This window comes from Podarcis pityusensis, assembly GCF_964106645.2.
Source record: "Podarcis pityusensis genome assembly, chromosome: 2".
In the NCBI taxonomy this organism is placed as follows: domain Eukaryota; kingdom Metazoa; phylum Chordata; class Lepidosauria; order Squamata; family Lacertidae; genus Podarcis; species Podarcis pityusensis.
The window spans coordinates 69147828-69169605 of record NC_138029.1 but is presented as its reverse complement, the minus strand read 5'-3'; the positions used below and the strand labels follow the sequence as shown (position 1 = coordinate 69169605).

Sequence of the window (21778 nt, the reverse complement as noted above, 5' to 3'; positions counted from 1 at the left end):
CCTTCCTGTTTATTCCTGACGTCAGCCTCCTGTTTTTTACCTAGCTTCTGATCCAAAGGAAATTATGTCAGAAGGAAAGGTTTGGACTGGAGGGCTTCTGAAAGAGGAGGTTTGCTCTTAACTACCTTGTCCCCCTAGAGCAGGGGTGGACAACCTCAGATTTGTGGGGCCAAATTCAGCCAACCAGCCCTCATGAGTCCCCCTTTGACCACGCCCTCTCTCCCCATGCCATGCCTCTCGCCAGGCCTGCTGCGCAGGTGCTTTTTGCCTGGGTGGAATGCATCCTTGCATTAGGGTAAGGCCTCTTGTCATCCTGGATGGAGAGATTTGTGTAGGAACACCTGAGTTTTGGAAGGCCAGAATGTAGCCTGCTGTACAAAGGTGAGAATTGCATTTGTTGCTCTGGCCACTTTTGCCTTTGGCATGTGGCCCTTGGAAGGTTGCTCATGAAGGCATGGGGTCCTTGGAGCCCAAAAAAGTTTCCCACCTGTGTCCGAGATAGAGCCCAGTTTCTTGTCCTTGTCCAGTTCCGGTTGATACCTTGAGAAGTCCATTCCTTCGTTCATTAGTTGTTCATCCTGTAGTTTAGGAGAAAATGCCAAACCTACAACAAGCAACAGGTCTCAGATAAATGGATACAGGCTGCTTCTGCTGCTGCTTCTACAGCGGAAACGTTTCCTAGTGGGTGTGGTTGACCTTAAAGCCACGCCCCTTTTTCCTGATCCTGCCATTGGTCATTGCAGGCAAACCGCACATGCCCAATCTGCCGGGCAGACGCCTCAGAAGTGCACCGGGAGGCTGAGTGAGGCTCATCAACGCACTGCTGCACAAATTCACTCCAGGATACGGACCTTGGCCCAGGGGCTTGGCCCAGCCTGTACGCTTAAGCCTCTGGGGAGTCTCCTGGGATGTGGTGAGAATATAAGCAATGTATGACACCCCCCTACCCTTCCCCCTCCGTGGCATGGACTGGGCCTGGTGGCAGAGCCAGCTCCGCGGTGTCACGCTTCGCTAGGGGGAGGCCTCCCCATGTGCTCCGCACTCCAAAGAGACTCCATCCTTGCGCCATTTTACTCTCCAGGTGTTCTTGCATTCCTTTCGTTTTGGTTCTCCTTTCCTTGTTTTGGTTTTGTTGTGGCTGTCTGACCCAGGTATTTTTAGTCCCCCTCCCACCCCCACTTCTGGCGCCACCAGATTGGGGCCTTCAAAAGCAGAGCAGCTCAAAGATGGGGGAGGAAGTGTCTGCTTCAATCCCACCCCCCAACCACTTGCCCCCCAAAGCACAGTGTTGTCATGTGGCAGGCAGTGGAAGTGGTTGGCTGCAGCACTGATGAGGGGTGGCCCAAAGCCTTCCCGGAACCATTTGGGGTTGCCCACACACAAATCATGGCCCAGGGCTGCCTCTTCTGGCTTTTCCTTACACACCCACCCCATCTTGCCCTTCCTACATGCCAGGGATGCTGGGCGGCATTCAGGGCTCCGTAGCAGGGTGGTGGTGGTGGTGGAGCGAAACAGGCCTGTGCAAGGCCCAGCAATATCCCATCCCACTCAGCTCCCCTTCTCATTGCAGAGGGGCGTGTGGAGACCCATTTCCCCCTCAAAAGACGTGGAGGAAAGCATGAGTTGAGTGAGTGAGAATCCTCGTGGTGAAGCAGCTGGCTCTGCTTCATACATTTGTAAGGTGGAGGCTCTCTGCGAGGCCTGTCTTCAGAATCATGTTCTCTAGCTAGAGCTGACAATTACTTCTCTTCCCTTCTGCACCTCAGTTGTTTTCCTTGGGGCCCCCTTTCTTTCTCAGCTCCCATCTCCATGAAATCCAACCTCCCTTCCCAAAAATAAAAATAAAAATCAGGTTTGTGCCACTGTTTCCCCCATATCTCAGGGGAGGGCACGTGTGTTTCTCTGCCTCCCTCTCTCCCTGTTTTCCTTCTGCAGGGAAGAGGGAGATGCTCAGCCAACTGAAGCAGAAGCCTTTAGTCCCACTGTAAATCCTGCCCGCTTTTCTGTGCTGACCCCAGGCTAAGCCCCTGAAAGCTGCCAGGGCTGCTGCGAAGCTCTCTGCAGTAGGATCCTGGGCAGCGAGCAGATGGGGAATTATTTATTAATCTTGTTGTTGTCTACCCTTGCACTAGCTATCATGGAGAAAAGCCCATCTGGCGAAAACTGCTCCTCCCTCCAAGATGCACTGCTGCATCAGCTTTCTTTCCTTTCTGCGTAGGACCAGGCAGACGTTTCCATTCCCTTTTCCACTCGCTCGACCATTTCTCCTCCTCCTCCCCCCCCTTCCGGGGGCCCCAAGTGAAGTTTGGCCCTCCTACTGCCACCCCCAATGGAGTGTTGTTTTTCCCCCTGCATGGCCTGATGCTTGTGCTCTGGGGTCAGGCACCGTGGGGTGGGGTGGGGTGGGCTGTTTCGCCATGACGAGCATACATGCGAGTTGTGTGCCTTCCTGTCTCTCTGTGCACGTGCGTGCGTGTGTTGCGTGTGTGCGTGCACACACACACACTAATCCTACCTAAAAAAAAAGCACCTGCTGGTTTGAAGCAAGAAAGCAACCGACCTGCCACCCTGTTACAGAAACCTGTGATCGTTTAAAAAAATATATATTAAAAAAAAATAAAAGTTGTTTTGCATGATTATACCATGGAGCCGAGAGAAAGAGAGAGAGAAGCCCTCGCCATGTAGTTGGTTTGTGTTTGGAAGCCTGGCAAGAAGGACTCGGAGAGGACGATGAAACCTAATGTAAATGTTCACAAATTATGCATGCATGTTATGACCAGCTTGGAACTTGGTATTGGCTAACTCTCTAGCCAGCTGTGGGGGTGATGGGGTGGGGGGGTTAAAGAGGGAGTTCTTTGTGCTCAGCTGATTACTGCCATGCACTGTACTGCACATGTCCGCAACGCCTCACAAGGACCGTCAACGCTTTTCAGGGCATTTCTCCCTCCCCTTCCCCCCTACCCCACCCCCTCCAGATGCGAGATGGGTTTGAAACCTGGTTGGGCCAGGGGGAGGCAGCTGTGGGAGGAGGGGCACATACAGGACTGAACCTCGAGGTAGGCTTGCAAGGGTCAGTGTTGGCAGGCGGTGGGGGGAGCGGTTAGTAGCGGCCTCAGAAAGGAGAGGGTTTTGTTAGGTGCATCTTCTCTTTCATGGTGCTGCAGAGGTGGGTGAAGTTGCACCCGCTGACATGCTCTGCCATTGCCCCCTTTCCTCTCTGCATCTTTTCCCGGCACATGAACCTTGTCCCTGTATCAGCTAGTGGGATGTGTCTGGCAGTGTGGCTCTGTCAGAATTCAACTTCCTCCACCGTCCAAAAGGTGGAGCTCTCTCCCCCCCCCCCCATTCTCCGTCTTCTCCCCAGCTGGGTTCATTGATTCCTGCTGCCTTTAATTGCCAGCTGAGGTCTGGCTTGTACCCAACCCTCTTTTGGAATGGATGGCAGCAGATGAGAGCGGGCCATGCTCATCCAGCAATCCAGGGCCTTTATCCATAAACTGGAGCCTCTTCCCACAAAACTACACCCCCCAAAAAAAATCCCATTCTCCCAGCCACACAAATGCCAGAGGGGCACTCATGAGCGGAGCGGGTGGAACAAACCATGGGCCCATTACTCAGATTGGTCTGGGCCAGCCTTGGAGCAGCGTTTGTGAAGGAAAGCTAGATTCTTCCAACCCGGCTCTTTTCTGTGGGGTGTTCCAAGCTCAGATGGTGGCTGGGGAGGGGAAGTAGCCTCTCTTAAAACAATGGGCAGGAGCAGTCTAGCTGTCTGCGTTGTTGTTGTTTTCCTGAGCCGACTGGCTCTCAGCAATACTTACCTCTGAAGCAGGGGAAAGTCTTTTTAGGTGTAGCTGGGGCCACCAGGCCTTTTGCCATTGGTGCTTACAGCTAATCTCTCCCCCCCCCCCCCCACCCCAGATGCTGGAGTTCTTGAGCCACTTGAATTCAGGAAGTCCTCTGGGGAGCTAGGAGGTTGGGGACCTGAGAACCTGCTTTTGTTTTGTCTCGTGGACCTTTTATTCCGTTATCAGTCCAGGGATGATCTTCAAAGTCCTGCAGAAAGACGCCAAGCCACACAGACAGGATGTAGCAAGGTGCATTTTCTGCTTAACTACAGCTGGGTAGCAATCTCTTGTTTTGGCAGGAGCAACTAGCCTGCAGGTAGATCAGTCAGTTAGGAACCTGTTGAGCTCTGGGCAGGCCGGAGCTTTCTTTTTAATCACCTGAATTTGTGATGAATTGAATGTTTTTTAAAGTCCCCACCTGGCTCAGCCCCTTGTTTGCACTTTGGCTGATAATACAGGTTAAAAACGGCGAAGTCATTTGGATCAGGTCAAATAATTTAAATCTCTTCATTCTCAGCCCACTTTTCCAGAGGGTTAGAATAGCCACAGTCGGACATCTAAGCCAGGTCTCGGCCCATGCGCCTGCGTGCGCACACACAAAGGAATGGGCCACTTGCCATATAAAACTGCACAGACACCAGCAGCCCCTTTTGAGTACCTGTCCTTCTGTGACCACTCAGTTCTCCCCTCTCCCTCACATGTCAAGCCAGTGCCTTGTGTCAGACCCACCTCCTCCGCTCTCCACCCCCCCCCCGGCCCCAGCCTTTCTCCTCGTTTCACAGCTTTTTTAAAGAAGGAAAAACAATAACAACTTATTTCACGCGACACAAATAACCAAAGGTCTTTACTGTATATAAAAACCACAGGTGTTTCTATATTTATAGCCAATCAGAATAGTGCCGGTGCCCATCTGTTTTAAAAACGCTCTCTTCTCCCCCCCCCCCCCGCTATCTCGGGGTTCCCCCCCCCGCGCCCCCCAGAAAGATGACTTGGGGTTGGGGAGGGTAGAAAAGCCTTACGGTTCTTCTGGTGGCGACTCGAAAGCTCACAAGCTCGTGTGCTGCAGAATTTATTCCAATGAGCAGCTAAAAATTATCATTTTAAAACAAAAAACAACAAAAAAAATTACTAAAACATTTATTTAGGATGTTTGTGATTGCTGATTGCGCTGTAGATGCCACTGTTTACCAATGATTTCCTGTGGTGGGATAGTGGACTGTTTACTGTTCTTTTTTACCAGTCCCGTGCCCTCCAGAGGGATAGCTCAGCTTCACCCTACAAGGAGAGGAGCCTCCCTGTAGGGCACCAGGGCATTTGTTCTGTGTTAGAAAGTTTATATATATATATATTATATATATATTATAAATATATATATATAATTTTTTTTTGCTCTGTTACTTGCACATTTTACAGTTACCTCATTTTTCCCATGTATGTATTTGAAAAAAAGGCTAATATATAGAGAAGAAAAAAAGGTTCTTAAATCTCTAAAAAAGTGTTTGTTTTTTTTCCATTCCATTGGAATCATATTGGTTTGTAGCATTTAACATAACTAGTATGTTGTATTATATATATGTGTATTATACTGATTGAAATTTTTAACAGATTTGTACTTTTTTTAAAATGAAAGTTGCTAGTTCTGCTTGACCAAGTAGTGCAATCATTATTTTTTTTAATGTTGTGGCTGATTTTGAGAGGGATATTCACTAATAAATGTATGATGTATACCAACGAGGGCAGGCCAGTCTCTTCTCTTGGTGGAGGCAGTGCTCTCAGGAAGGTGGTGGTTGTCTTCTAATAGTAGTATTAGAGGTATCCTGACCCTCCTCCAAGGAGCTACGAATGGCATCCTCACCCCCAGCTTTTGAACTGAGTTAGGATGGGAGACTTCGTAGAATGGAGCAATGGTTTGAAATGCGGTTTCCCACATCCAAAAGAGCCATGGCTTAGACCCCGGCTCACATTCTTATCAAAAAGTAGTCACAAGGATAAAATGCTGTAAAGAAAATATGTGTTAATTTGCTTTATGCTCTTATCAGTGCCACAGTAAAATATAAAAAAGTGAATGTGCTATGAAGGCACATGAATTTTCCCTCGCCGGCTTCAGGGAAGTTACTGTGCCCCTGAAACATTAACTTCAGCATCCATCTTAATTTTGGTTATGGAACAATGACACAACCTTTTAAAGTTGCAGCATAAAGTTTAGCATTCCCACCAGCTTCTCGGTGATTGATGTGGGTAGTGTCACCCCTTGCTTTCAACTAATACAGCTTCTACGATGTGTGGGTTGTAGTTCCTATCTGCTGCAGCTCCGTGACACAAGGAACCAAGCACAAGCTAAGAAGTGGAATGTTAGCATTTTAAAAATATACTGTCTACTCTGCCACCAGTGATACCTGGAGCAACTTGCTCTCAGCAAACAAAGTAAGCATTTTCCAGTGCCCATGGTAGTTTGCAGATTTGCTTTCAGTGTGTCAGTGGTTTGTTAAATATCATGGTTAGCACTTGTGTTTTTTTGTTTTAAAAAGCATGACTGATGTTTGGAGAAATTCACAGAAAGGTCTACCAGTGGTTAAGTAGTGATTACTACTATTGGAGACCTCCAGATTCAGAGCAACAGCATATGTCTCCTTGTAGACTTTCTGGAGACGTCCGCTTAGCCATTGTGGGAAACAGAGTGCAACAAGGTGATCTACTATTCAGTTTTGTTTTTAAAGCTAAACATGCTACATTAAGGACTCTCCATGTTTCACTCAAACCCCAAATAACTGGAGGTGGTGGCTAGAGAAAATGTTTTTTCTCCATTGGTCGTAACACTAGAAGTTGTGGACATCCAAAGAAGCTGAATATTGGAAGATTTAGGACAGATAAAAGGGTTTCTGCACAGTTAAAACTGTGGAACTCACTCCCACAGGAGGCACGGATGGCCAGCAACTTGGGATGGCTTTAAAGAAAGGTTTAGACAAATTATGGATTAAGCTATCAATGGCTACTTGCAACAATGGCGATGTTCTGCCTCCATGGACAGAGGCATTAATGCTTTTGGCTGGAAACTGCAGGATGGGAGTGTGCTCTTGTCCTGCTCATGGGTTTCTCCACAGGCATCTGATTGGCCACTGTATCTCACCTGAGATTCCCAGCAATTGGTATACCATGGAATACTGCCTCTGACCATGAAGGTAGAATATAGCATAGGTCTGTTTTAGGGAATACAAAAAGTAGCCTTACACCAAGTCATAATTGTCTACACTGACTGGAAGCAACCCTCCGCGCCTGGGTCTTTTCCAACCCTACCTGCTGCACTGTAAATCAGATGCTCTATCAGTGGCAGTTCTTGCATTTGCTGTCCACTGGGTCAATTTTTGATTGAGCCATTCACTCTAACTCCCAAGATCTTTTTTGGTTGGCCACTGCCAGCTCAGTAGAATTTGCATCTCCTGCCCACCTACGTTGTGTCACACTTGCTTACGTGATACAATGCTTGTTGGATCACCCATATTCAAAAAACTCTTGTATCGCAAGAGTCTTTATTGAACTGTGACTTGATTTTCTTCCATTGCTTAGACTGTGTATGGGCTGGAAACTTTCTATTAGAAAATAGCAAGTGGTCAAACCAAAATGAACCTACCTAACCTTTACATCCTGCATTCACTCCAGCAGTATTAACTCGTTCCAGCTTGGCAAAAAGCAATACTAGTGTAAAAACTGTAAATTTTCAGTGCAAACCACATCTTTTAACACTAGTGCCCACTAGAACATCTGGCAGATGATTTGCCTTTTCCCCCAAATCATATTTACTCATGCTCTAACTTTGCTAATTAGATAACTAATTAGTATTAAGATGTTTGGAAGCTGTGGCTGGATGGTTACGTGGGAGCCGGTTGAAGCTAAATCCTTCGAAGACAGAGGTCCTGTGGCTGGGACGGGACGATATGGGATTGGGGGGGCAACTCCCATCTCTTGCGGGGGCGCAATTAGTGCCAGCACCGTCCGTTAAGAGTTTGGGTATAATCTTCGACACCTCCCTTTCCATGGAGGCGCAGATTGCAGCTACAACAAAGGCGGCATTTTTCCATCTCCGCCAAGCTAAGCAGTTGGCTCCTTACCTCTCTCGCCCTGACCTAGCCACTGTGATCCACGCGACGGTCACCTCCAGACTGGATTATTGTAACTCGCTCTATGTGGGGCTGCCCTTGAGACTGACCCAGAAACTCCAGTGGGTGCAGAATGCTGCAGCGAGACTCCTTACGGGGTCTTCCCTGCGAGATCACATTCACCCGGTGTTATACCAGCTGCACTGGCTCCCAGTGGAGTACAGGATCAGGTTTAAGGTGCTGGTTTTAACCTTTAAAGCCCTATATGGCCTAGGACCCTCGTACCTACGGGACCGCCTCTCCTGGTATGCCCCACAGAGAAACTTACGGTCTTCAAATAAAAACATCTTGAAGGTCCCAGGCCACAGAGAAGTTAGGCTGGCCTCAACTAGAGCCAGGGTTTTTTCGGCCGTGGCTCCGATCTGGTGGAACACTCTGTCACAAGAGACCAGGGCCCTGCGGGACTTGACATCTTTCCGCAGGGCCTGCAAGACAGAGCTGTTTCACCAGGCCTTTGGCCAGGGCACAGCCTGACTCCCTCCCTCAGCAATCTTCGCGGAGCTCTGGCCCAATGGTTGCCAGTGGCTTGAATTAATTAATTTTATAATGAATGATTTTAGAGTGTTGTTTGTGCTGTACTTTTGTGCTGTTTTATTGTTAGCCGCCCTGAGCCCGGCTTCGGCTGGGGAGGGCGGGATATAAATAAAATTTATTATTATTATTATTATTATTATTATTATTATTATTATTATGCAGTGCAGCATGTTTAAAATGAATTGAGCAACTGCAAGATTCACAAATAAAGTAGGGGTTGGGGTGAGTTAAGCACATCATTCATTGTGGGGTGTGAAAGTATTCTCACGTTTTTGCTTTCTACGGAAATGGCATCAATCTACACTCACTGCTGTGCTTTCTTTTTATGATAAAGGCCCCAAAGGCATTCAGATGCTCTAGAGAAGAGGGCCAGGGCTATGCTTCAGTCTGTTCTATCCAAGAATTTCACATGCTAACCAAAAGGCATAAGGCCAATAGCTGAGAAATTATCTGAATTTTTGAGAGTAGCGAGAATTCTTTAGGCAGGGAATACCATCAGATGAATCAATGCCTATGGAAAAATATGTGTAAGAACAGAGCACACACAAGGTTCACCTTGAACCTGTATTCCCACAGAAAGACTGTGTTCATTTCATCTCCCTTTTATAATCCTTACTTAACTCAGTTTTCTTGATTCATATAGTAAGGAGGACAGAAAAATTAGTATTCTTCTGCTTCTGATCCAATCAATCAAAAAAGAGAAGGGAAGCTAAGTCTGGCAAATAAGAGTAATACTGTATTTCATGAGTCCAGCTCGGATTCCAAATGATGCTCATTCGCAGGAGGCAATATTTTCTGCAGTATATACAGTAGCAAGTGGAGGCTCCTCCATCACAAGGAAATAGAAAAGAGCCCAGCCAGTTCCATGAGAAAGTCTTTGCTCTTAACTTCCATATGCCTAAGAAAATTACACAACTGAGAGACTCCTTGTTAGCTGGAAAGACTTCAGAAGGCAGCTTTCCTGACCGCATGAACATCCCACTGCACTAAAGGGCAACAAGACTGAATCTGCCTTAATACAGGCAACAGCTGCAGTTATTAAGAGAGGCCTGCATCTGTAAAATCTGCAGGCTGCCTTTCAGAGCTCTGCAGGCTCTAGCTGCAACACACAGCTCATCGTTTAACACTTGCAGTGTCCTCAAGGCAGGCAGATACCATCCCCATTAACACTGACAAAATGACAACCCTGGCTCAGCAAAAATGTCTGCAGTCCTTTAAGTTAGCTCAACTTTTGTGTCTGCCTTCCCGTCACTGCTGCAGTTACCTCATGTGGCTATTGCAAGAGACATATCCCTCACTGGCACAGTCACAAATACTCCTCCAGAGTGAGCCAATGCAAGCCTAAGATGCTGTGCGGAAGGCAGTATCGAGTCCCGATTGCTGCTGCAACATGACCCAAGGGAATTTCGCTACTAAAGCTGTGTGCGCACAGGTTAGGTTAGGCCATCATCTGGGCCAGTAAGACACTTGACAGTCAGAGGTGTTAGCACAGGCACACTAGAGGCAGAGTTTATTACACTACGCAGGCTAACAACCCTGGAGAAGAACCCCTGTGGTTAAGAATGTCAACCAGCTCCTTATAAAACAAAAAAACAAACCAAAAACCACTGTTACCCCCGTTCTCCTTTGGTCATTACAAAGCAAAAGAAATATTTAAGAGATTTATACAGAGTGAGAAGCTGGAAGGGAAAAAAAGACCCTCTGCCCGTCCCTCCCCTACCTGGGCAGAAGACAACCTGGCCCACAGGTACGGTGTCCTTTAGCTGTCACAAGCAGCAAAACGTCGGGTGTTCTAATGTCAGAATGTTGGGGTATATTATTTCCAATAAAAGCAATATTTACCAAGAGCTGCCGTTTCTCCCCCTCTCTTGGGAGGGCAAACCGTGGCCCCTCCCATCGGCCCTCTGGATGTAAAAGGGGTTGCGTGTGCGTGAGTGTGCAGTTTCTCCCGCCAGTGCAGACATACGGCGTGGCTGGCCTAGGCCACAGAGTCTCTGATCCCTCATGTGTACGCAGCAGTCTTTTAAAAAAAATATTGTATTATAGTAGGAATTTCTCTTTCCATCTCTGTATTTTGGGAAAATGTCAATCGTCCGTGAGGTCCTGCACAAAGAGAACTTCCGTGTGGCTGAGTCCAGCTTCTTGCAGCGTGGGTGGGTTGGGCCACTCCTCTGTCGGAAGGCAGGGCAGGACACGGCGAGGGAAGTTGGCCTCAATCTGGAACTTCTCCGGGCTCTCTTTCAAAGAGAATAGGAAGTCATGGATCACCTAAGGAGGTAGCAGACAGTTATTCACCAAATGACTGAATGCCTTGCAACTGAGAGCAGAAAGCAGATCCTCACACTGCAACACTCTTCTGTGTTTATGGAAAGAATACCCAGTAAGATGACCATTATTTCATGATCATCTTAGAGGGGGGCCTCCATGCAATCACAACGTACCTAATTTGTATAAAATGTTACTTGAGCAGTAAGTTTCCTCATATATCCACTGTTCATAAGAGCAGAACTTTTCGTGGAACACTCATGCTGAAGGTAATGTGGAGGAAATGAACAGTGTGAGAGGTGCTGGAGCCTACAGGGGGAAGGGGTAACTAGAAATATCTCCACCCTCTTTCCTCCAGCAGGAGCCCCCATTGGATCTGAGTGTCTTGCGTGAATTGAAGGAGTCCTTATATTCATGGAAGGGACACTCTGGGTTCAACCCACTCCTTCCTAAGGGCCTGCATGATGCAACAGAGAGCGAGCCTAGTCTCCATGTAGGAGATCCAGATTAGAATCCCTAATAAATTAGAAAGCAAAGTGAGTCAACCAGGGTGTATTTCTTTAAGGGTAGACCATTGGTTAAGATAAGAGGCTTTGCAAAAACGGTAAGGATATTACTGCATTGCCCAGCTCCACCATTACTTCAGTTCTGCATACTGGGTCTCCCCTTTATCTGTATGAATCGCCAGCTGCTAAAGCAGATTCAGAGCTCAATTTCTGCTTCTCAAATAATTCTCAGCCACAAAATTTGGCCCCATCCTTACTGCTAAAGACTGTGTAAAATGGAATCGCCTCTCCACCCTGGAGTCATTGGGCATTTTGAAGACGATCTTGACACTTTCTGGGTCATCAGGATGCGGCTCTGGTGGAAGGCATTCAGATTTCCGTTCCTTCTCCTCCTGCAGAGTCTTCAGGGATAAAATGGAAATATGAATAAATGGCAGCAGCTCCAACAGTATGACAAGATACAAATAAAGCTGTAGCCACTAGATCAGCACAGCAGCAGTCAATGGAACTAAGCATATCAATAGTTACTGTCGCCTCATTTCAAATGGGCCTCAAAATTAGATTGCCAAGTCATATTCCAATATGTAGAATTCTGGCAAGAGAAGGCTCCTTCGTGCAAACCTATAAGGTTTGCATGAAGGTGTGGAGTGTTCATCAGTAGGAATAACCCAGCCAGTTACTGCATTCATTTGGAGTCAAAACGTTCACTCAAGAAATCACCACTCATTGGAACTCTTGCTAAGCTTTCTGTTGGGACTAACTAGGCTATACCCAAAGCTTTATCTGTCTTCCAGCAGAATGTGTAGTATGTACAGTTGTTTCTGGTGCCTTGGTCCAAAGGAAGGGAATTGTGAAGAACTGCATCCTGGGACGATGGAAAGCCTATTATGAAAATACGAATTTAGGGCATCCTCCCACCCAATGGTGCCTGTAATGAGCTTCAACTGATAATTCTACACAAAGTTTATTCCTATTAAAACATTTGTTTTTGCACGTATTCTAAAATAATTTCTTTCAAATAGAACAATATGTGTTAATGGGAAACTTCTAGAAGAGGAAGACTTACTTGAAATCTCATACTCTAATGCAGGCACACGAAAAAGTGATCTGAATTATAACCATCAAGAGAATGGAAACTAGTAAATGGATCTGGCAACTAAACATTGTTGCTTTATTCTGCAAGTAGCCGTGCTACTTGTAAATAAATACAGTGGTACTTCTAGTTACAAACTTAATTCATTCCAGAGGTCCGTTCTTAACCTGAAACTTCTTAACTAGAGGCATGCTTTCGCTAATGGGGCCTCTTGATGCCGCTGTGCCGCTGGCACACAATTTTTGTTCTCATCCTGGGGCAAAGTTCTCGAGGCAACTCTTCCAGGTTAGCGGAGTTTGTAACCTGAAGCATTTGTAACTCGAGGTACCAGTGTATAAATAAACTGTATTAATGGGGGTGGGGAGAGAGAGAGAAACATCATGTGCGACATGATCTGAATTCTCTAAAATAAACTACTGTTCACTGATCAGAATTTTAATGGATTAATTTACAGGATCTGAATCCTGGCTCATACTGTACTATGAAATGCAGACTAACCAACTAGGAGTGGTCTTCCACAAACTAGTAACTGCTCCCATTTCCAAAGTGCCAGTACTAAATTTGCAGTAATATAAGGCCATCTACAAGAGCCAGTCATTCCCACCTGCATTTGTAGCTGAGGCATCTATTCTTATTATGAAAGTTGCACCTGAGACCTGTGATTCACTGCTATTGACACATTCAATTCTCACCCGCCGCCGTCTCTCCTCTGCTAGCTTCTGCTGCTGCACCTCCTCCTCCTTCCTCTTCTTCTTTTCCCGCTCTTCCTTTTTCTTGCGGTCTTTCTCCTGATCAGCCCGTAATGAAGCCAGGTATGCCTCATCTTGTTGTTGTCTAAGGACCTGAGTTTGGTTTCTCTCTTCTCTAAGATAAAAGGGGAAATGTATTAGTGCCAACCTGACAAGAACTGCTACAACACCACCTGAAGAAATTTCAGATTTTTACTAGGGGAAAGATGTATTTCTAACTAGGAGGGTTGTCCCAGTGGTTCTGCATTACGACTAGGCATAGCAGCATTTTCTTATTTGCATGTGGGAACAGCAGCTACTGCTGCTCCTTTTCCTTCTTGATACCAAGTAGTAGCAGCAGCGTCTACCAGTTTCCTGCTTGCCCTCTCCCTCAAACAGCTTGTGCTCCTCCTGTTCCATTTGCTGGCTCAGTGGAGTAAGTAGGTGGGCAGCAGCAAAGAGCAGCAAGTGCCTCCACTTGTGGACCTCTACTGGGCCCTTGCCCATGCTGACTGAACCTTAAGGTGCTTTGACACGCAAGCAAGAATCTGGAAAAAATACCCCACGGCTAATATCTCAAAGAAGACAGCCTTCTCTCCCTGTGAACAGCATCAGCAGTCCACTTCTTCTTAGTGACAAAGCAACCTGGTGTCAGAAATCAGCAGTATGCCAACTAGAGTTAAGAACTAGAGGCAATCTCTTCCCATCCAACACTAACACACTATTGTTGAAAGCCTGCAATCTCTCTCAATCTGTTATAGCCTACATTAGCAATCTGCCAGCAACATATATGAACCCGAGTCATATAATTAAACAGATAGCTGCAATTTACAGGATATATATTTTTCTTCTCTTTTACTCTATGCCCAGATAATTAAGTCAGGTTGAGCAGTTGGTAGTTTTCCCACAGAAAAGGTAATCGTAGATTTAATTAAGTACTGTAAGGTGGAGAGTGGAGATGGCATCTCTTGTTTTTGACCTAGTACCTTTCCAGGCGCTCAGATACCAAGTATGTCTGGTTGGCATCCATGATGAATGTCAGCTGGTTAATGAGGTCATCAGGTTGGATGAGTCCTTCTAACCTCCCAACTACGGTCATTCTACGATCTTTCAGCATGATCATTGCCAGGAATGGGTAGGTGTTCTCACGCAAAGCCTGTGACACTAAGACAAATGCATACAATATGGTCAGCATTTGCAATCTTACCATATAGGGCATTTACAAAGAGATGAAGCTGCATTAAACTCCGTCATACTATTTATCTAGCCCACTATTGTCTACTCTGGAAGTGACATTCTATGGTTTTGTGAATTGTCTTTCTAAGCCCTGCTATCATAGATCTTTGTATCTCCAGGCATCAGGGATTCAACTTGGGACCTTCCAGAGGGAAATCATGTGCTCTGCCACTGAGCTGTAGTCCTCTCCCTAATGCAACATGAAGACTATTCCAACTTTCAGCTTCTACAGTTCTTCTACACTTTTAAGAGGAAGTGGCCTTCAGTTCTCGACATTTGGGGTTCTAGTCCAACAGCAAATTCACACTGGAGATCTGGTATCAAAGGCATATACACAACCTTCCCAGAAAACCTATGTTATGGTCAGCAGCATCAGACAAAAGGAAACCCCTTTTCAAAATTCAGGAAGGAGGAACTTGAGAAAATATCATAGAAAGTGATCATAATTCAGGGCAGCCTTCAGAACCTTAAGGCAATGGTCTCAATAGTTCTGACTTTAGTAAATGAAAACGCATTCACAAGCAGGGAGGAGGGAGTCATCTCAATGAGAAATTGGGGAAATCAGACTGAATAATTAGAATTCAACAGTTTTCTGCCCATGAACCTCCACACACTATGGCATGTTATCTGTCCAGTTTCTCATTAAACTAAGACACAAAGTTAATGTAACAGCAGCAGGGAACCTCCAGCTTACAGGCCCAATCGGGGCTAGTAGGGGTCCTAATTTGGCATATGAGGCCATTTTCTTCAAGGCATGCCCACCTGTCCCATACCCGATTACATATATATGGCACCAGGAAGCAGATGTGGGTGCAAAGGAAGAATCCTGAGGCTTAAAATGCATTTCTGGTTGCTTGGCATGTGGAGCTTGTATCTGCACCTTTTAAATTTGATGCCAAATGCAAGCCCCACTAGTACTGGTTTCACATGGGTACTGCCAACCAGAGCTCCCTGCAATGCAGGAATATATAATGGAATAATTAAAATCAGTACAAAAATAAACACAACATCAGCGTTTTAGAAGGGAAACAATTCAGTTATAATTCAAAACATTCTGGTTATTATCAATGTTGTAATATCATCAAAGTGTCATACAAGTCGCCCAAGACAGGGATTTCCAGAGTCTGGGTGCCCTGACAAAGGAAGCCCTGTGTCCCTTTCAACCAGCAATACTTCAGTCAGTATAGGTACACAGAGCAAGGCCAACCCAGATTCAAGTGACCAGGAAAGATTCACATGACTTTAAAAAGTAGCAACCAGCACTTTGAAATGGACTTGAAAACAAACTAGCAGCCAACGCAGTGGAGCGCCATGGCTTCAGTCACTTGCCTCAGTTAACACTATGCACTAAAGCATTCTGCTGTTGTTTCTCAGCACTCGGCAAAGGCAGCTCCAAGTGTAGTATGCTGGAGTAATCCAAACTCCCTATGACTAAATCCTGTGTGTGAAGTAGCCAGATCAGCTTTCTCCAAAACAAGCATAGCTGCAACACCAGGCTAATCCACTTAAAGCATTCCTGGCCACAACTGCCACCTGAGCATCCAGCACCACACCCAGGCCACAAATCCAATTCTTCAATGGGAGTGCCTCAGACGGGCTGTACTTCTATTCCATAATCAACACTCATTTCCTAATAAGCAACAGCACTTCCATCTTTTATGACGCAAGGGCTCCTTCTCCACTCTCTGTACAGACATTGAAGATGTTGATAGTCTAGGAATGCAACTTTGGCGGCAGATCCAACAATGTGGCCCTGCTCCTGCTTCAACATGTGAGTGACATGCAACTCACATGTGAGCACGGTAGAGTTGGGTGGCTCCAGCATATTGATGACTAGCTGTTTCATGTAGATGGTTTGTTTCCCATATAGTAAAAGGGGGCAAAATAAAATACAAAACAGACACAACAGCTTATTTTGACAGCCTGATCCTAAACACCTTTGCTTGACTATATCCCACCATTTCAAAAGCATTTCTTTTCATCATATACGATTACAGTTCAAGGCTGCAATCCAATGCATACTTACTCTAGAGGAAGCACCACTGATTAGAGCAGGCCGTAACTCTAAGTAAACATGCTTAGGACTGGGCTGCAAGTGTTTATAAAATATTACGTTAAGGCAGAGTTGTAATCAAAACACGTACCTCTATATCCTTCTGGTTTATTTGTGGAACAAGCCCAGAAAAGCATCCTTGAATTTATGAGGGCGATCACTTCAGGTGCACAAAGGGTGTTGCTGTTTGGAGAGAATACAAGATTAACTCACTTGAAACTGCACCCAGAACTCACACCACCATTTATAATAAAAAAAATCTGAAGTAACCTACCGACAGAATTCATCAGTGTCTTGATGGTCATCACCATGAAGGTAAACAAGGAGGAAGCGTAGCTCCCTCTTTGCATCATTCAGTGCCTTGAGAGAAGAAACATAAGGATGTTTTAGATAGATGAAATCTGGACAATTTGACACTGTGCTCAAGTGAAAAAAGTAGTGTCAGGTCATCAGATCATAACATGTACACAAAGACTATAACTCTGCTAATTTTTTTGCCAAATCATGCACAGCAAACCTTCCTCATTGGATAAGGAGCACTGTGGCTGTGCTAGACCAAGTAGTGAGTCTTTGATATGGTCTTCACCCAAGGCAGACTGTTCTATTATTAGCACTACTAGAACCACGCATTGAAAAACTGAAGTTACTGTATTAGCAGGGTGATTCTATTTCCAATACATTGTAACTTAGGCAACAGTTAACAAAACGTAACTTCCAATTAAATATCTCAGGTTACTATTTTATATTACCTACAATATATGTCTACAACATTTTGCCTCAAGGGATAACTCAAGATTACTCTTCCAAGAATCTCCACTTCAAGACAGGACAACTCTTTGACATCTCTTGTACCAACCTGACTGTATGTTCCCTGGTAGAAAACAGGATGTATTCTTCCAAATTTTTCTTCAAACATATGAATAAATGAAACAATATCACCAACAGGGTCAGTGACCCGACTACGAGGATCAGGGCGTATGAAACGCAAAGCAAACCTAGGAAAGAGTATAAAATTGAAATATCAGCTACTGGTTATTCTAGCACCTTCAGAACACGAGTGGGATGATTTCAGTTTTACATTTGTTTAGTTATATATGTTTCTATCACCCGTATTTACAACACAAAAACCCATATTAAAGATTTCTTAACAAAAACCAACCATGCCACAATTGTTGTGATATTCCAAGTAAACACCTTTGTTTAAAAACATTGTTAGACCATACCAAGATTTCCAGAACCCAGCAAGTTTGCAAGATTTCCAGTGCTAACTTGTCTTTATTTTATATTGCTAAACTTTGTTTTGCAATCATCTAATGTCTAGAAACAAATAAATGACCTAATCAATGCCTGAGAACTACAAAGTGGGCCTTCAGAAATTGGGCACTAATCTACAAGTAAACCAGTTTCTAGCCTCCTGCCCACATCTGCCATAGAATATTACCTTAACTAAAGAGTAGTGGCAAACTTCAGAATAAAGCAATAAACTCAACATGCAAACTCAATATGCAAACATAAACAAGTGTGCACTTACCTAAATATATCAAGTAATGTGTAATAAGTAAATCGGAATGGAAGCATTATCAAATAGTAACCCCAACCTAACAAGCCCTGAAATGACAAAGAGAGAGTTAGATCCTTACCACGCTATTCCTTTGAAGTACAGTGGTACCTCGGTTTACCAACAGCTCTGTTAATGAACTATTCGATTTATGAACTCCACAAAACCAGAAGTAGTGTTCCGGTTTGCGAACTTTACCTTGGTCTAGGAACAAAAGCCGAACGGTGGAAGGGCACCGGCGGCGGGAGGCCTCATTAGGGAAAGCGCACCTCGATTTAAGAACGGATTTGGTTTAAGAACAGAGTTCAGGAACGGATTAAATTTGTAAACCGAGGTAACACTGTACCAGCTTAAATTTATTTTATCTTGAAGCAGCTATGTTAATGAAATATTTTAGCACACATTTGGAAACTGATGTCTTGCTATTTAACCTCAGAGATACAATTCCTAGATGCTGGTTCTCATCAGCAACAAGTGTTTTTCTATTCCTTTCCCCCACCTCCCACCCCAGCTTGAGGCATATTGAAATAATTACCAAATGTTTGGCTTTCAAGTATCATTTTCCTTTGCTGTTCTGCTTTTCGTTTTTACAACAGGACAACAAAGGTAACCACACAGTCTCTTATAGAAAATAAGTCCCCATTCAAGGTAACACCCGTGTTCTAAACCTGCAGAAAAGTATTTTCCTTGTACAGTCATACCTCGGGTTAAAGACACTTCAGGTTGAGTGCTTTCAGGTTGCGTTCCACGGTGACCCGGAAGTAACGGAACGGGTTACTTCTGGGTTTCGCTGCTCGCGCATGCGCTCAAAATGACATCACGCTCATGCGCAGAAGTGGCGAATCGCAACCCGCGTACGCACAGATGCGGGTTGTGTTCTGCTCAGGATGTGAACAAGGCTCCGGAACGGATCCCGTTTGCATCCAGAGGTACCACTGTAGGTGCTTTATTGTTTCATAGAACTGACCACAGAGAACAAATGCTTCCCTGGTTAAGCTAATCTCAGTTATAGAACTTGCCCTTGGTTGCGGCCTTGAAACAACATAGCTGTAGATCCTGTGGTCAGCAGTGTTGACCTGTAGCGGTCTAGAAGGTGGTGGATTGAAGACACTTGGGACACCCTCTTGCTCATTCAATCGGTCCTGAACAGCTGCCTATAGAGGGCGTAACAAGGACTGGTTAGCATATTTTACCTATCGCACAGAAAAATTCTTTTAGAAAGTATATAGACAAAAAATAAAAGGATGACTAAGATATTTAATACTGTAGTCAAGAATACAGCTTTGCTGAGCTCTTTGCGTCGTCCCCTGGTCATCAGAATTCCACAGAGCAAAAAATAAAAATACGGATTTATTCAAATTAGGGAAAATGCTAATTTTGTATAATCAATATCACTAGAGGCTGCAGGTTTTTGTGTGTGCAGAATCTGGATCCCCATTGTTCATCCAAGGTCCTTCTTTGTGTGCCCTCTGCAAGGGTGGTGCAGAGGATGGTAACAAAAGAAGGGGTCTTTTCAGGGGTGGCTCTGACTTTGGCCTGACTTCAAAGGCACATAGTCATTGGGCTGTATCCAATGGTGGGGTGTATTCACCCCACCCCAATGACATTAGGCTCTAATGTCTTTGGAAATCTATACTGGACCAGAGGCTTCCATTAGTTGAATGGGGAAGGAACTTTTGTATATCCACCTTCCACAACCACCCACACCCCTGCTCCAGTGGGATAGTGGGAGGTGCCACAGAAGCATATTGGATCAAAGAGCCTTTTGTCAGAGGCGAAAAAGCACTGGATACCATCTACTGTTGGTAAGCAACAAGTGCAACAAGCAAGCAAGCCCCAAGTGAGACAGTACCTCTATGTTCCAGTTGTGTTGTTCCAGTGTATGACGGCACTGGTCCATGGACTCTATGCCAGTCAGGTCCTGGGGGCAAGAAATGGGGTGGGAGAACTTAAGTCAAAACAATAAACAATACAGTCCTCAAATCAAATTTTATTTTGTTTCTCATTTTAGCCACTTCCGTTCGGAAATCAGAATTCAACAAGGCATTTGTAAACAAACTGCCTCACAAAAGGAGCAAACATCAAACTTTGTGAGTCTTGAGATCCTCTTTCCACAAGACAGCTGGTCACACTAGAACCTGAGAAACCAGGATTCAAATTCGGACTCGGTCACAAGCTCATTGGGTGACCCTGAGCTAGTCACTGCCTCTCAGCCTAAACTACCTCACCGGGTTGTTGCGGGGATTAAATAATGGAGGGGAGAGCCATGTACACCACCTCAAGCTCATTGGAGATAAAGGTGGGATATAAGTGCAATCAATCAACAGAATAAAATTATTCTGATTTTGCCTTCACCTCTCTGAACTCTTATTTCTAAAGACCGGTCCTACTAGAGTTACAGCCCTGTGATTAAACACTTTACTGCTTTTCATTAGCACTTCTTTTTCCAGTTTATTTTGAGCTTTTAATTTATTAGTATTCTCTGTCCAAATTGTGATTCATCTCCAATCTGCTCTTTACAGACGTGAGTTCCTACATTTATCATCAGAATAACAGTAGGTATGCTTTCAACCAAGGATATATTGCCACTATATGTAATGCCACACTGCACTAACAGAATGCATGCAGGCACACAGAAATAATTCAACAGAAGCCCTCAGGCTGTAGCATTCCACGCAGCTAGTTAGGCTGGTATTCCTGGTCTTGTTTCATCTTTGCTCAACCTTCAATTGTGCTGGACATGTGAGGTAACAAGCTTTGCTCTGCAAAGCAGTGAATTATTGCCTAATTAGTTCTTCAGAGATAATTTCTTATAACATTCCTAGTTAGCAGCATAATACTTAGAAGAGCGGAATTCTTCCTCTCACAACACTGACAGAGCAAGTCTCACAAATAAGCCTCGGAACAGGATTTACAATGCTCATTCCCTAAAAATTCAACTAATTTAGATGCCTTTCTGAAACATATTCCTGAATGGGCATGTGCACCTACTGCTTCTTCACATTTCTAGACTGACAGTTGACCTTTTCAGTGTGCTTAAAATGGTACTGCTGCTTACCAATCTACAAAGTTCAAAAGCTCATTTGCACTCCCATACAGCTAGAACTGCTGCAATATGCAGTAAAATTGGATGCCAGAATTTTCTCTGTTTAAAAGTATGTAAAGGACTGTAGCAGCTTTATGTGACAAAACAAACTCTACACAACAGTGTTTTCATACAGGTCTCAATAGGGGGGTTGGGCATTTCAAACTATACACAATTTAGCAAGAATCCCTCTTCAAAACCCCCTTTTCTCCCTATAGGTGTAACATAAGGCAGTTGTTGTGTCTTCTAAGCTTTCTTCCTCAGAGCCACCATTACAACAGATGGGGACAACAGCCTACATGTTTCCATGTCTACTGGATTGCCATGCAAGTGTCAAACCTGGTATATCTTCTGCCAAATTTGGCATTCTGAGAATCTCAGCTTTTGTACTAATGTGTCTGTGTGTATAACATTTTTCACAGTTATCTGTAACTACTTTACTCAAGGTCAGAATGAAAAACAGGCACAAAACTAACTGCTAATGCTGTTCTCTTCAGTGTTTTTTTAAAATAATATTTTTATTAGTTTTAAATTACAGTCCAATAATAGCCTCATTATAACAATACCAATTTATAATACAATTATTAATACCAATCATGCAAATACAGAATCATATAATTTATTTAAAGTGGCCCCCCTGCATGCTAGATTTGATGATTTTCTTTAATTCTGCGTTCTAAAGTCTAACTAGTTTCAATTACATTCCGGTCATAATAATAAT

The 21778-nt window shown here is 44.6% G+C and overlaps 2 protein-coding genes across 6 annotated transcripts in view; one reads left to right on the top strand and one right to left on the bottom strand.

Annotated features, from left to right (window-relative positions):
* Positions 1 to 5576, top strand: part of RNF44 (ring finger protein 44) — a 64296-nt gene extending 58720 nt beyond the window's left edge. For 3 of the 4 annotated variants that reach the window (XM_080988554.1, XM_080988555.1, XM_080988556.1), the window contains exon 11: positions 744 to 5576. In XM_080988554.1, the coding sequence (XP_080844680.1) occupies positions 744 to 806 (63 nt within the window). In that variant the 3' untranslated portion in view covers positions 807 to 5576. The remainder of the gene's footprint in view (positions 1 to 743) is intronic. The other variant, XR_013981140.1, reaches the window with a different exon arrangement.
* A 4438-nt stretch (positions 5577 to 10014) lies between these two features.
* The window catches only part of FAF2 (Fas associated factor family member 2), a 32637-nt gene continuing 20873 nt past the window's right edge, over positions 10015 to 21778 (bottom strand). For both annotated transcript variants that reach the window (XM_080988630.1, XM_080988631.1), the window contains 10 exons: positions 19825 to 19893; positions 18992 to 19126; positions 17946 to 18022; positions 17271 to 17409; positions 16689 to 16774; positions 16506 to 16597; positions 14112 to 14289; positions 13090 to 13261; positions 11562 to 11705; positions 10015 to 10801 (listed from right to left, as the gene is read on the bottom strand). In XM_080988630.1, coding sequence (XP_080844756.1) covers positions 10619 to 10801; positions 11562 to 11705; positions 13090 to 13261; positions 14112 to 14289; positions 16506 to 16597; positions 16689 to 16774; positions 17271 to 17409; positions 17946 to 18022; positions 18992 to 19126; positions 19825 to 19893 — 1275 coding nt within the window. In that variant the 3' untranslated portion in view covers positions 10015 to 10618. The remainder of the gene's footprint in view (positions 10802 to 11561; positions 11706 to 13089; positions 13262 to 14111; positions 14290 to 16505; positions 16598 to 16688; positions 16775 to 17270; positions 17410 to 17945; positions 18023 to 18991; positions 19127 to 19824; positions 19894 to 21778) is intronic.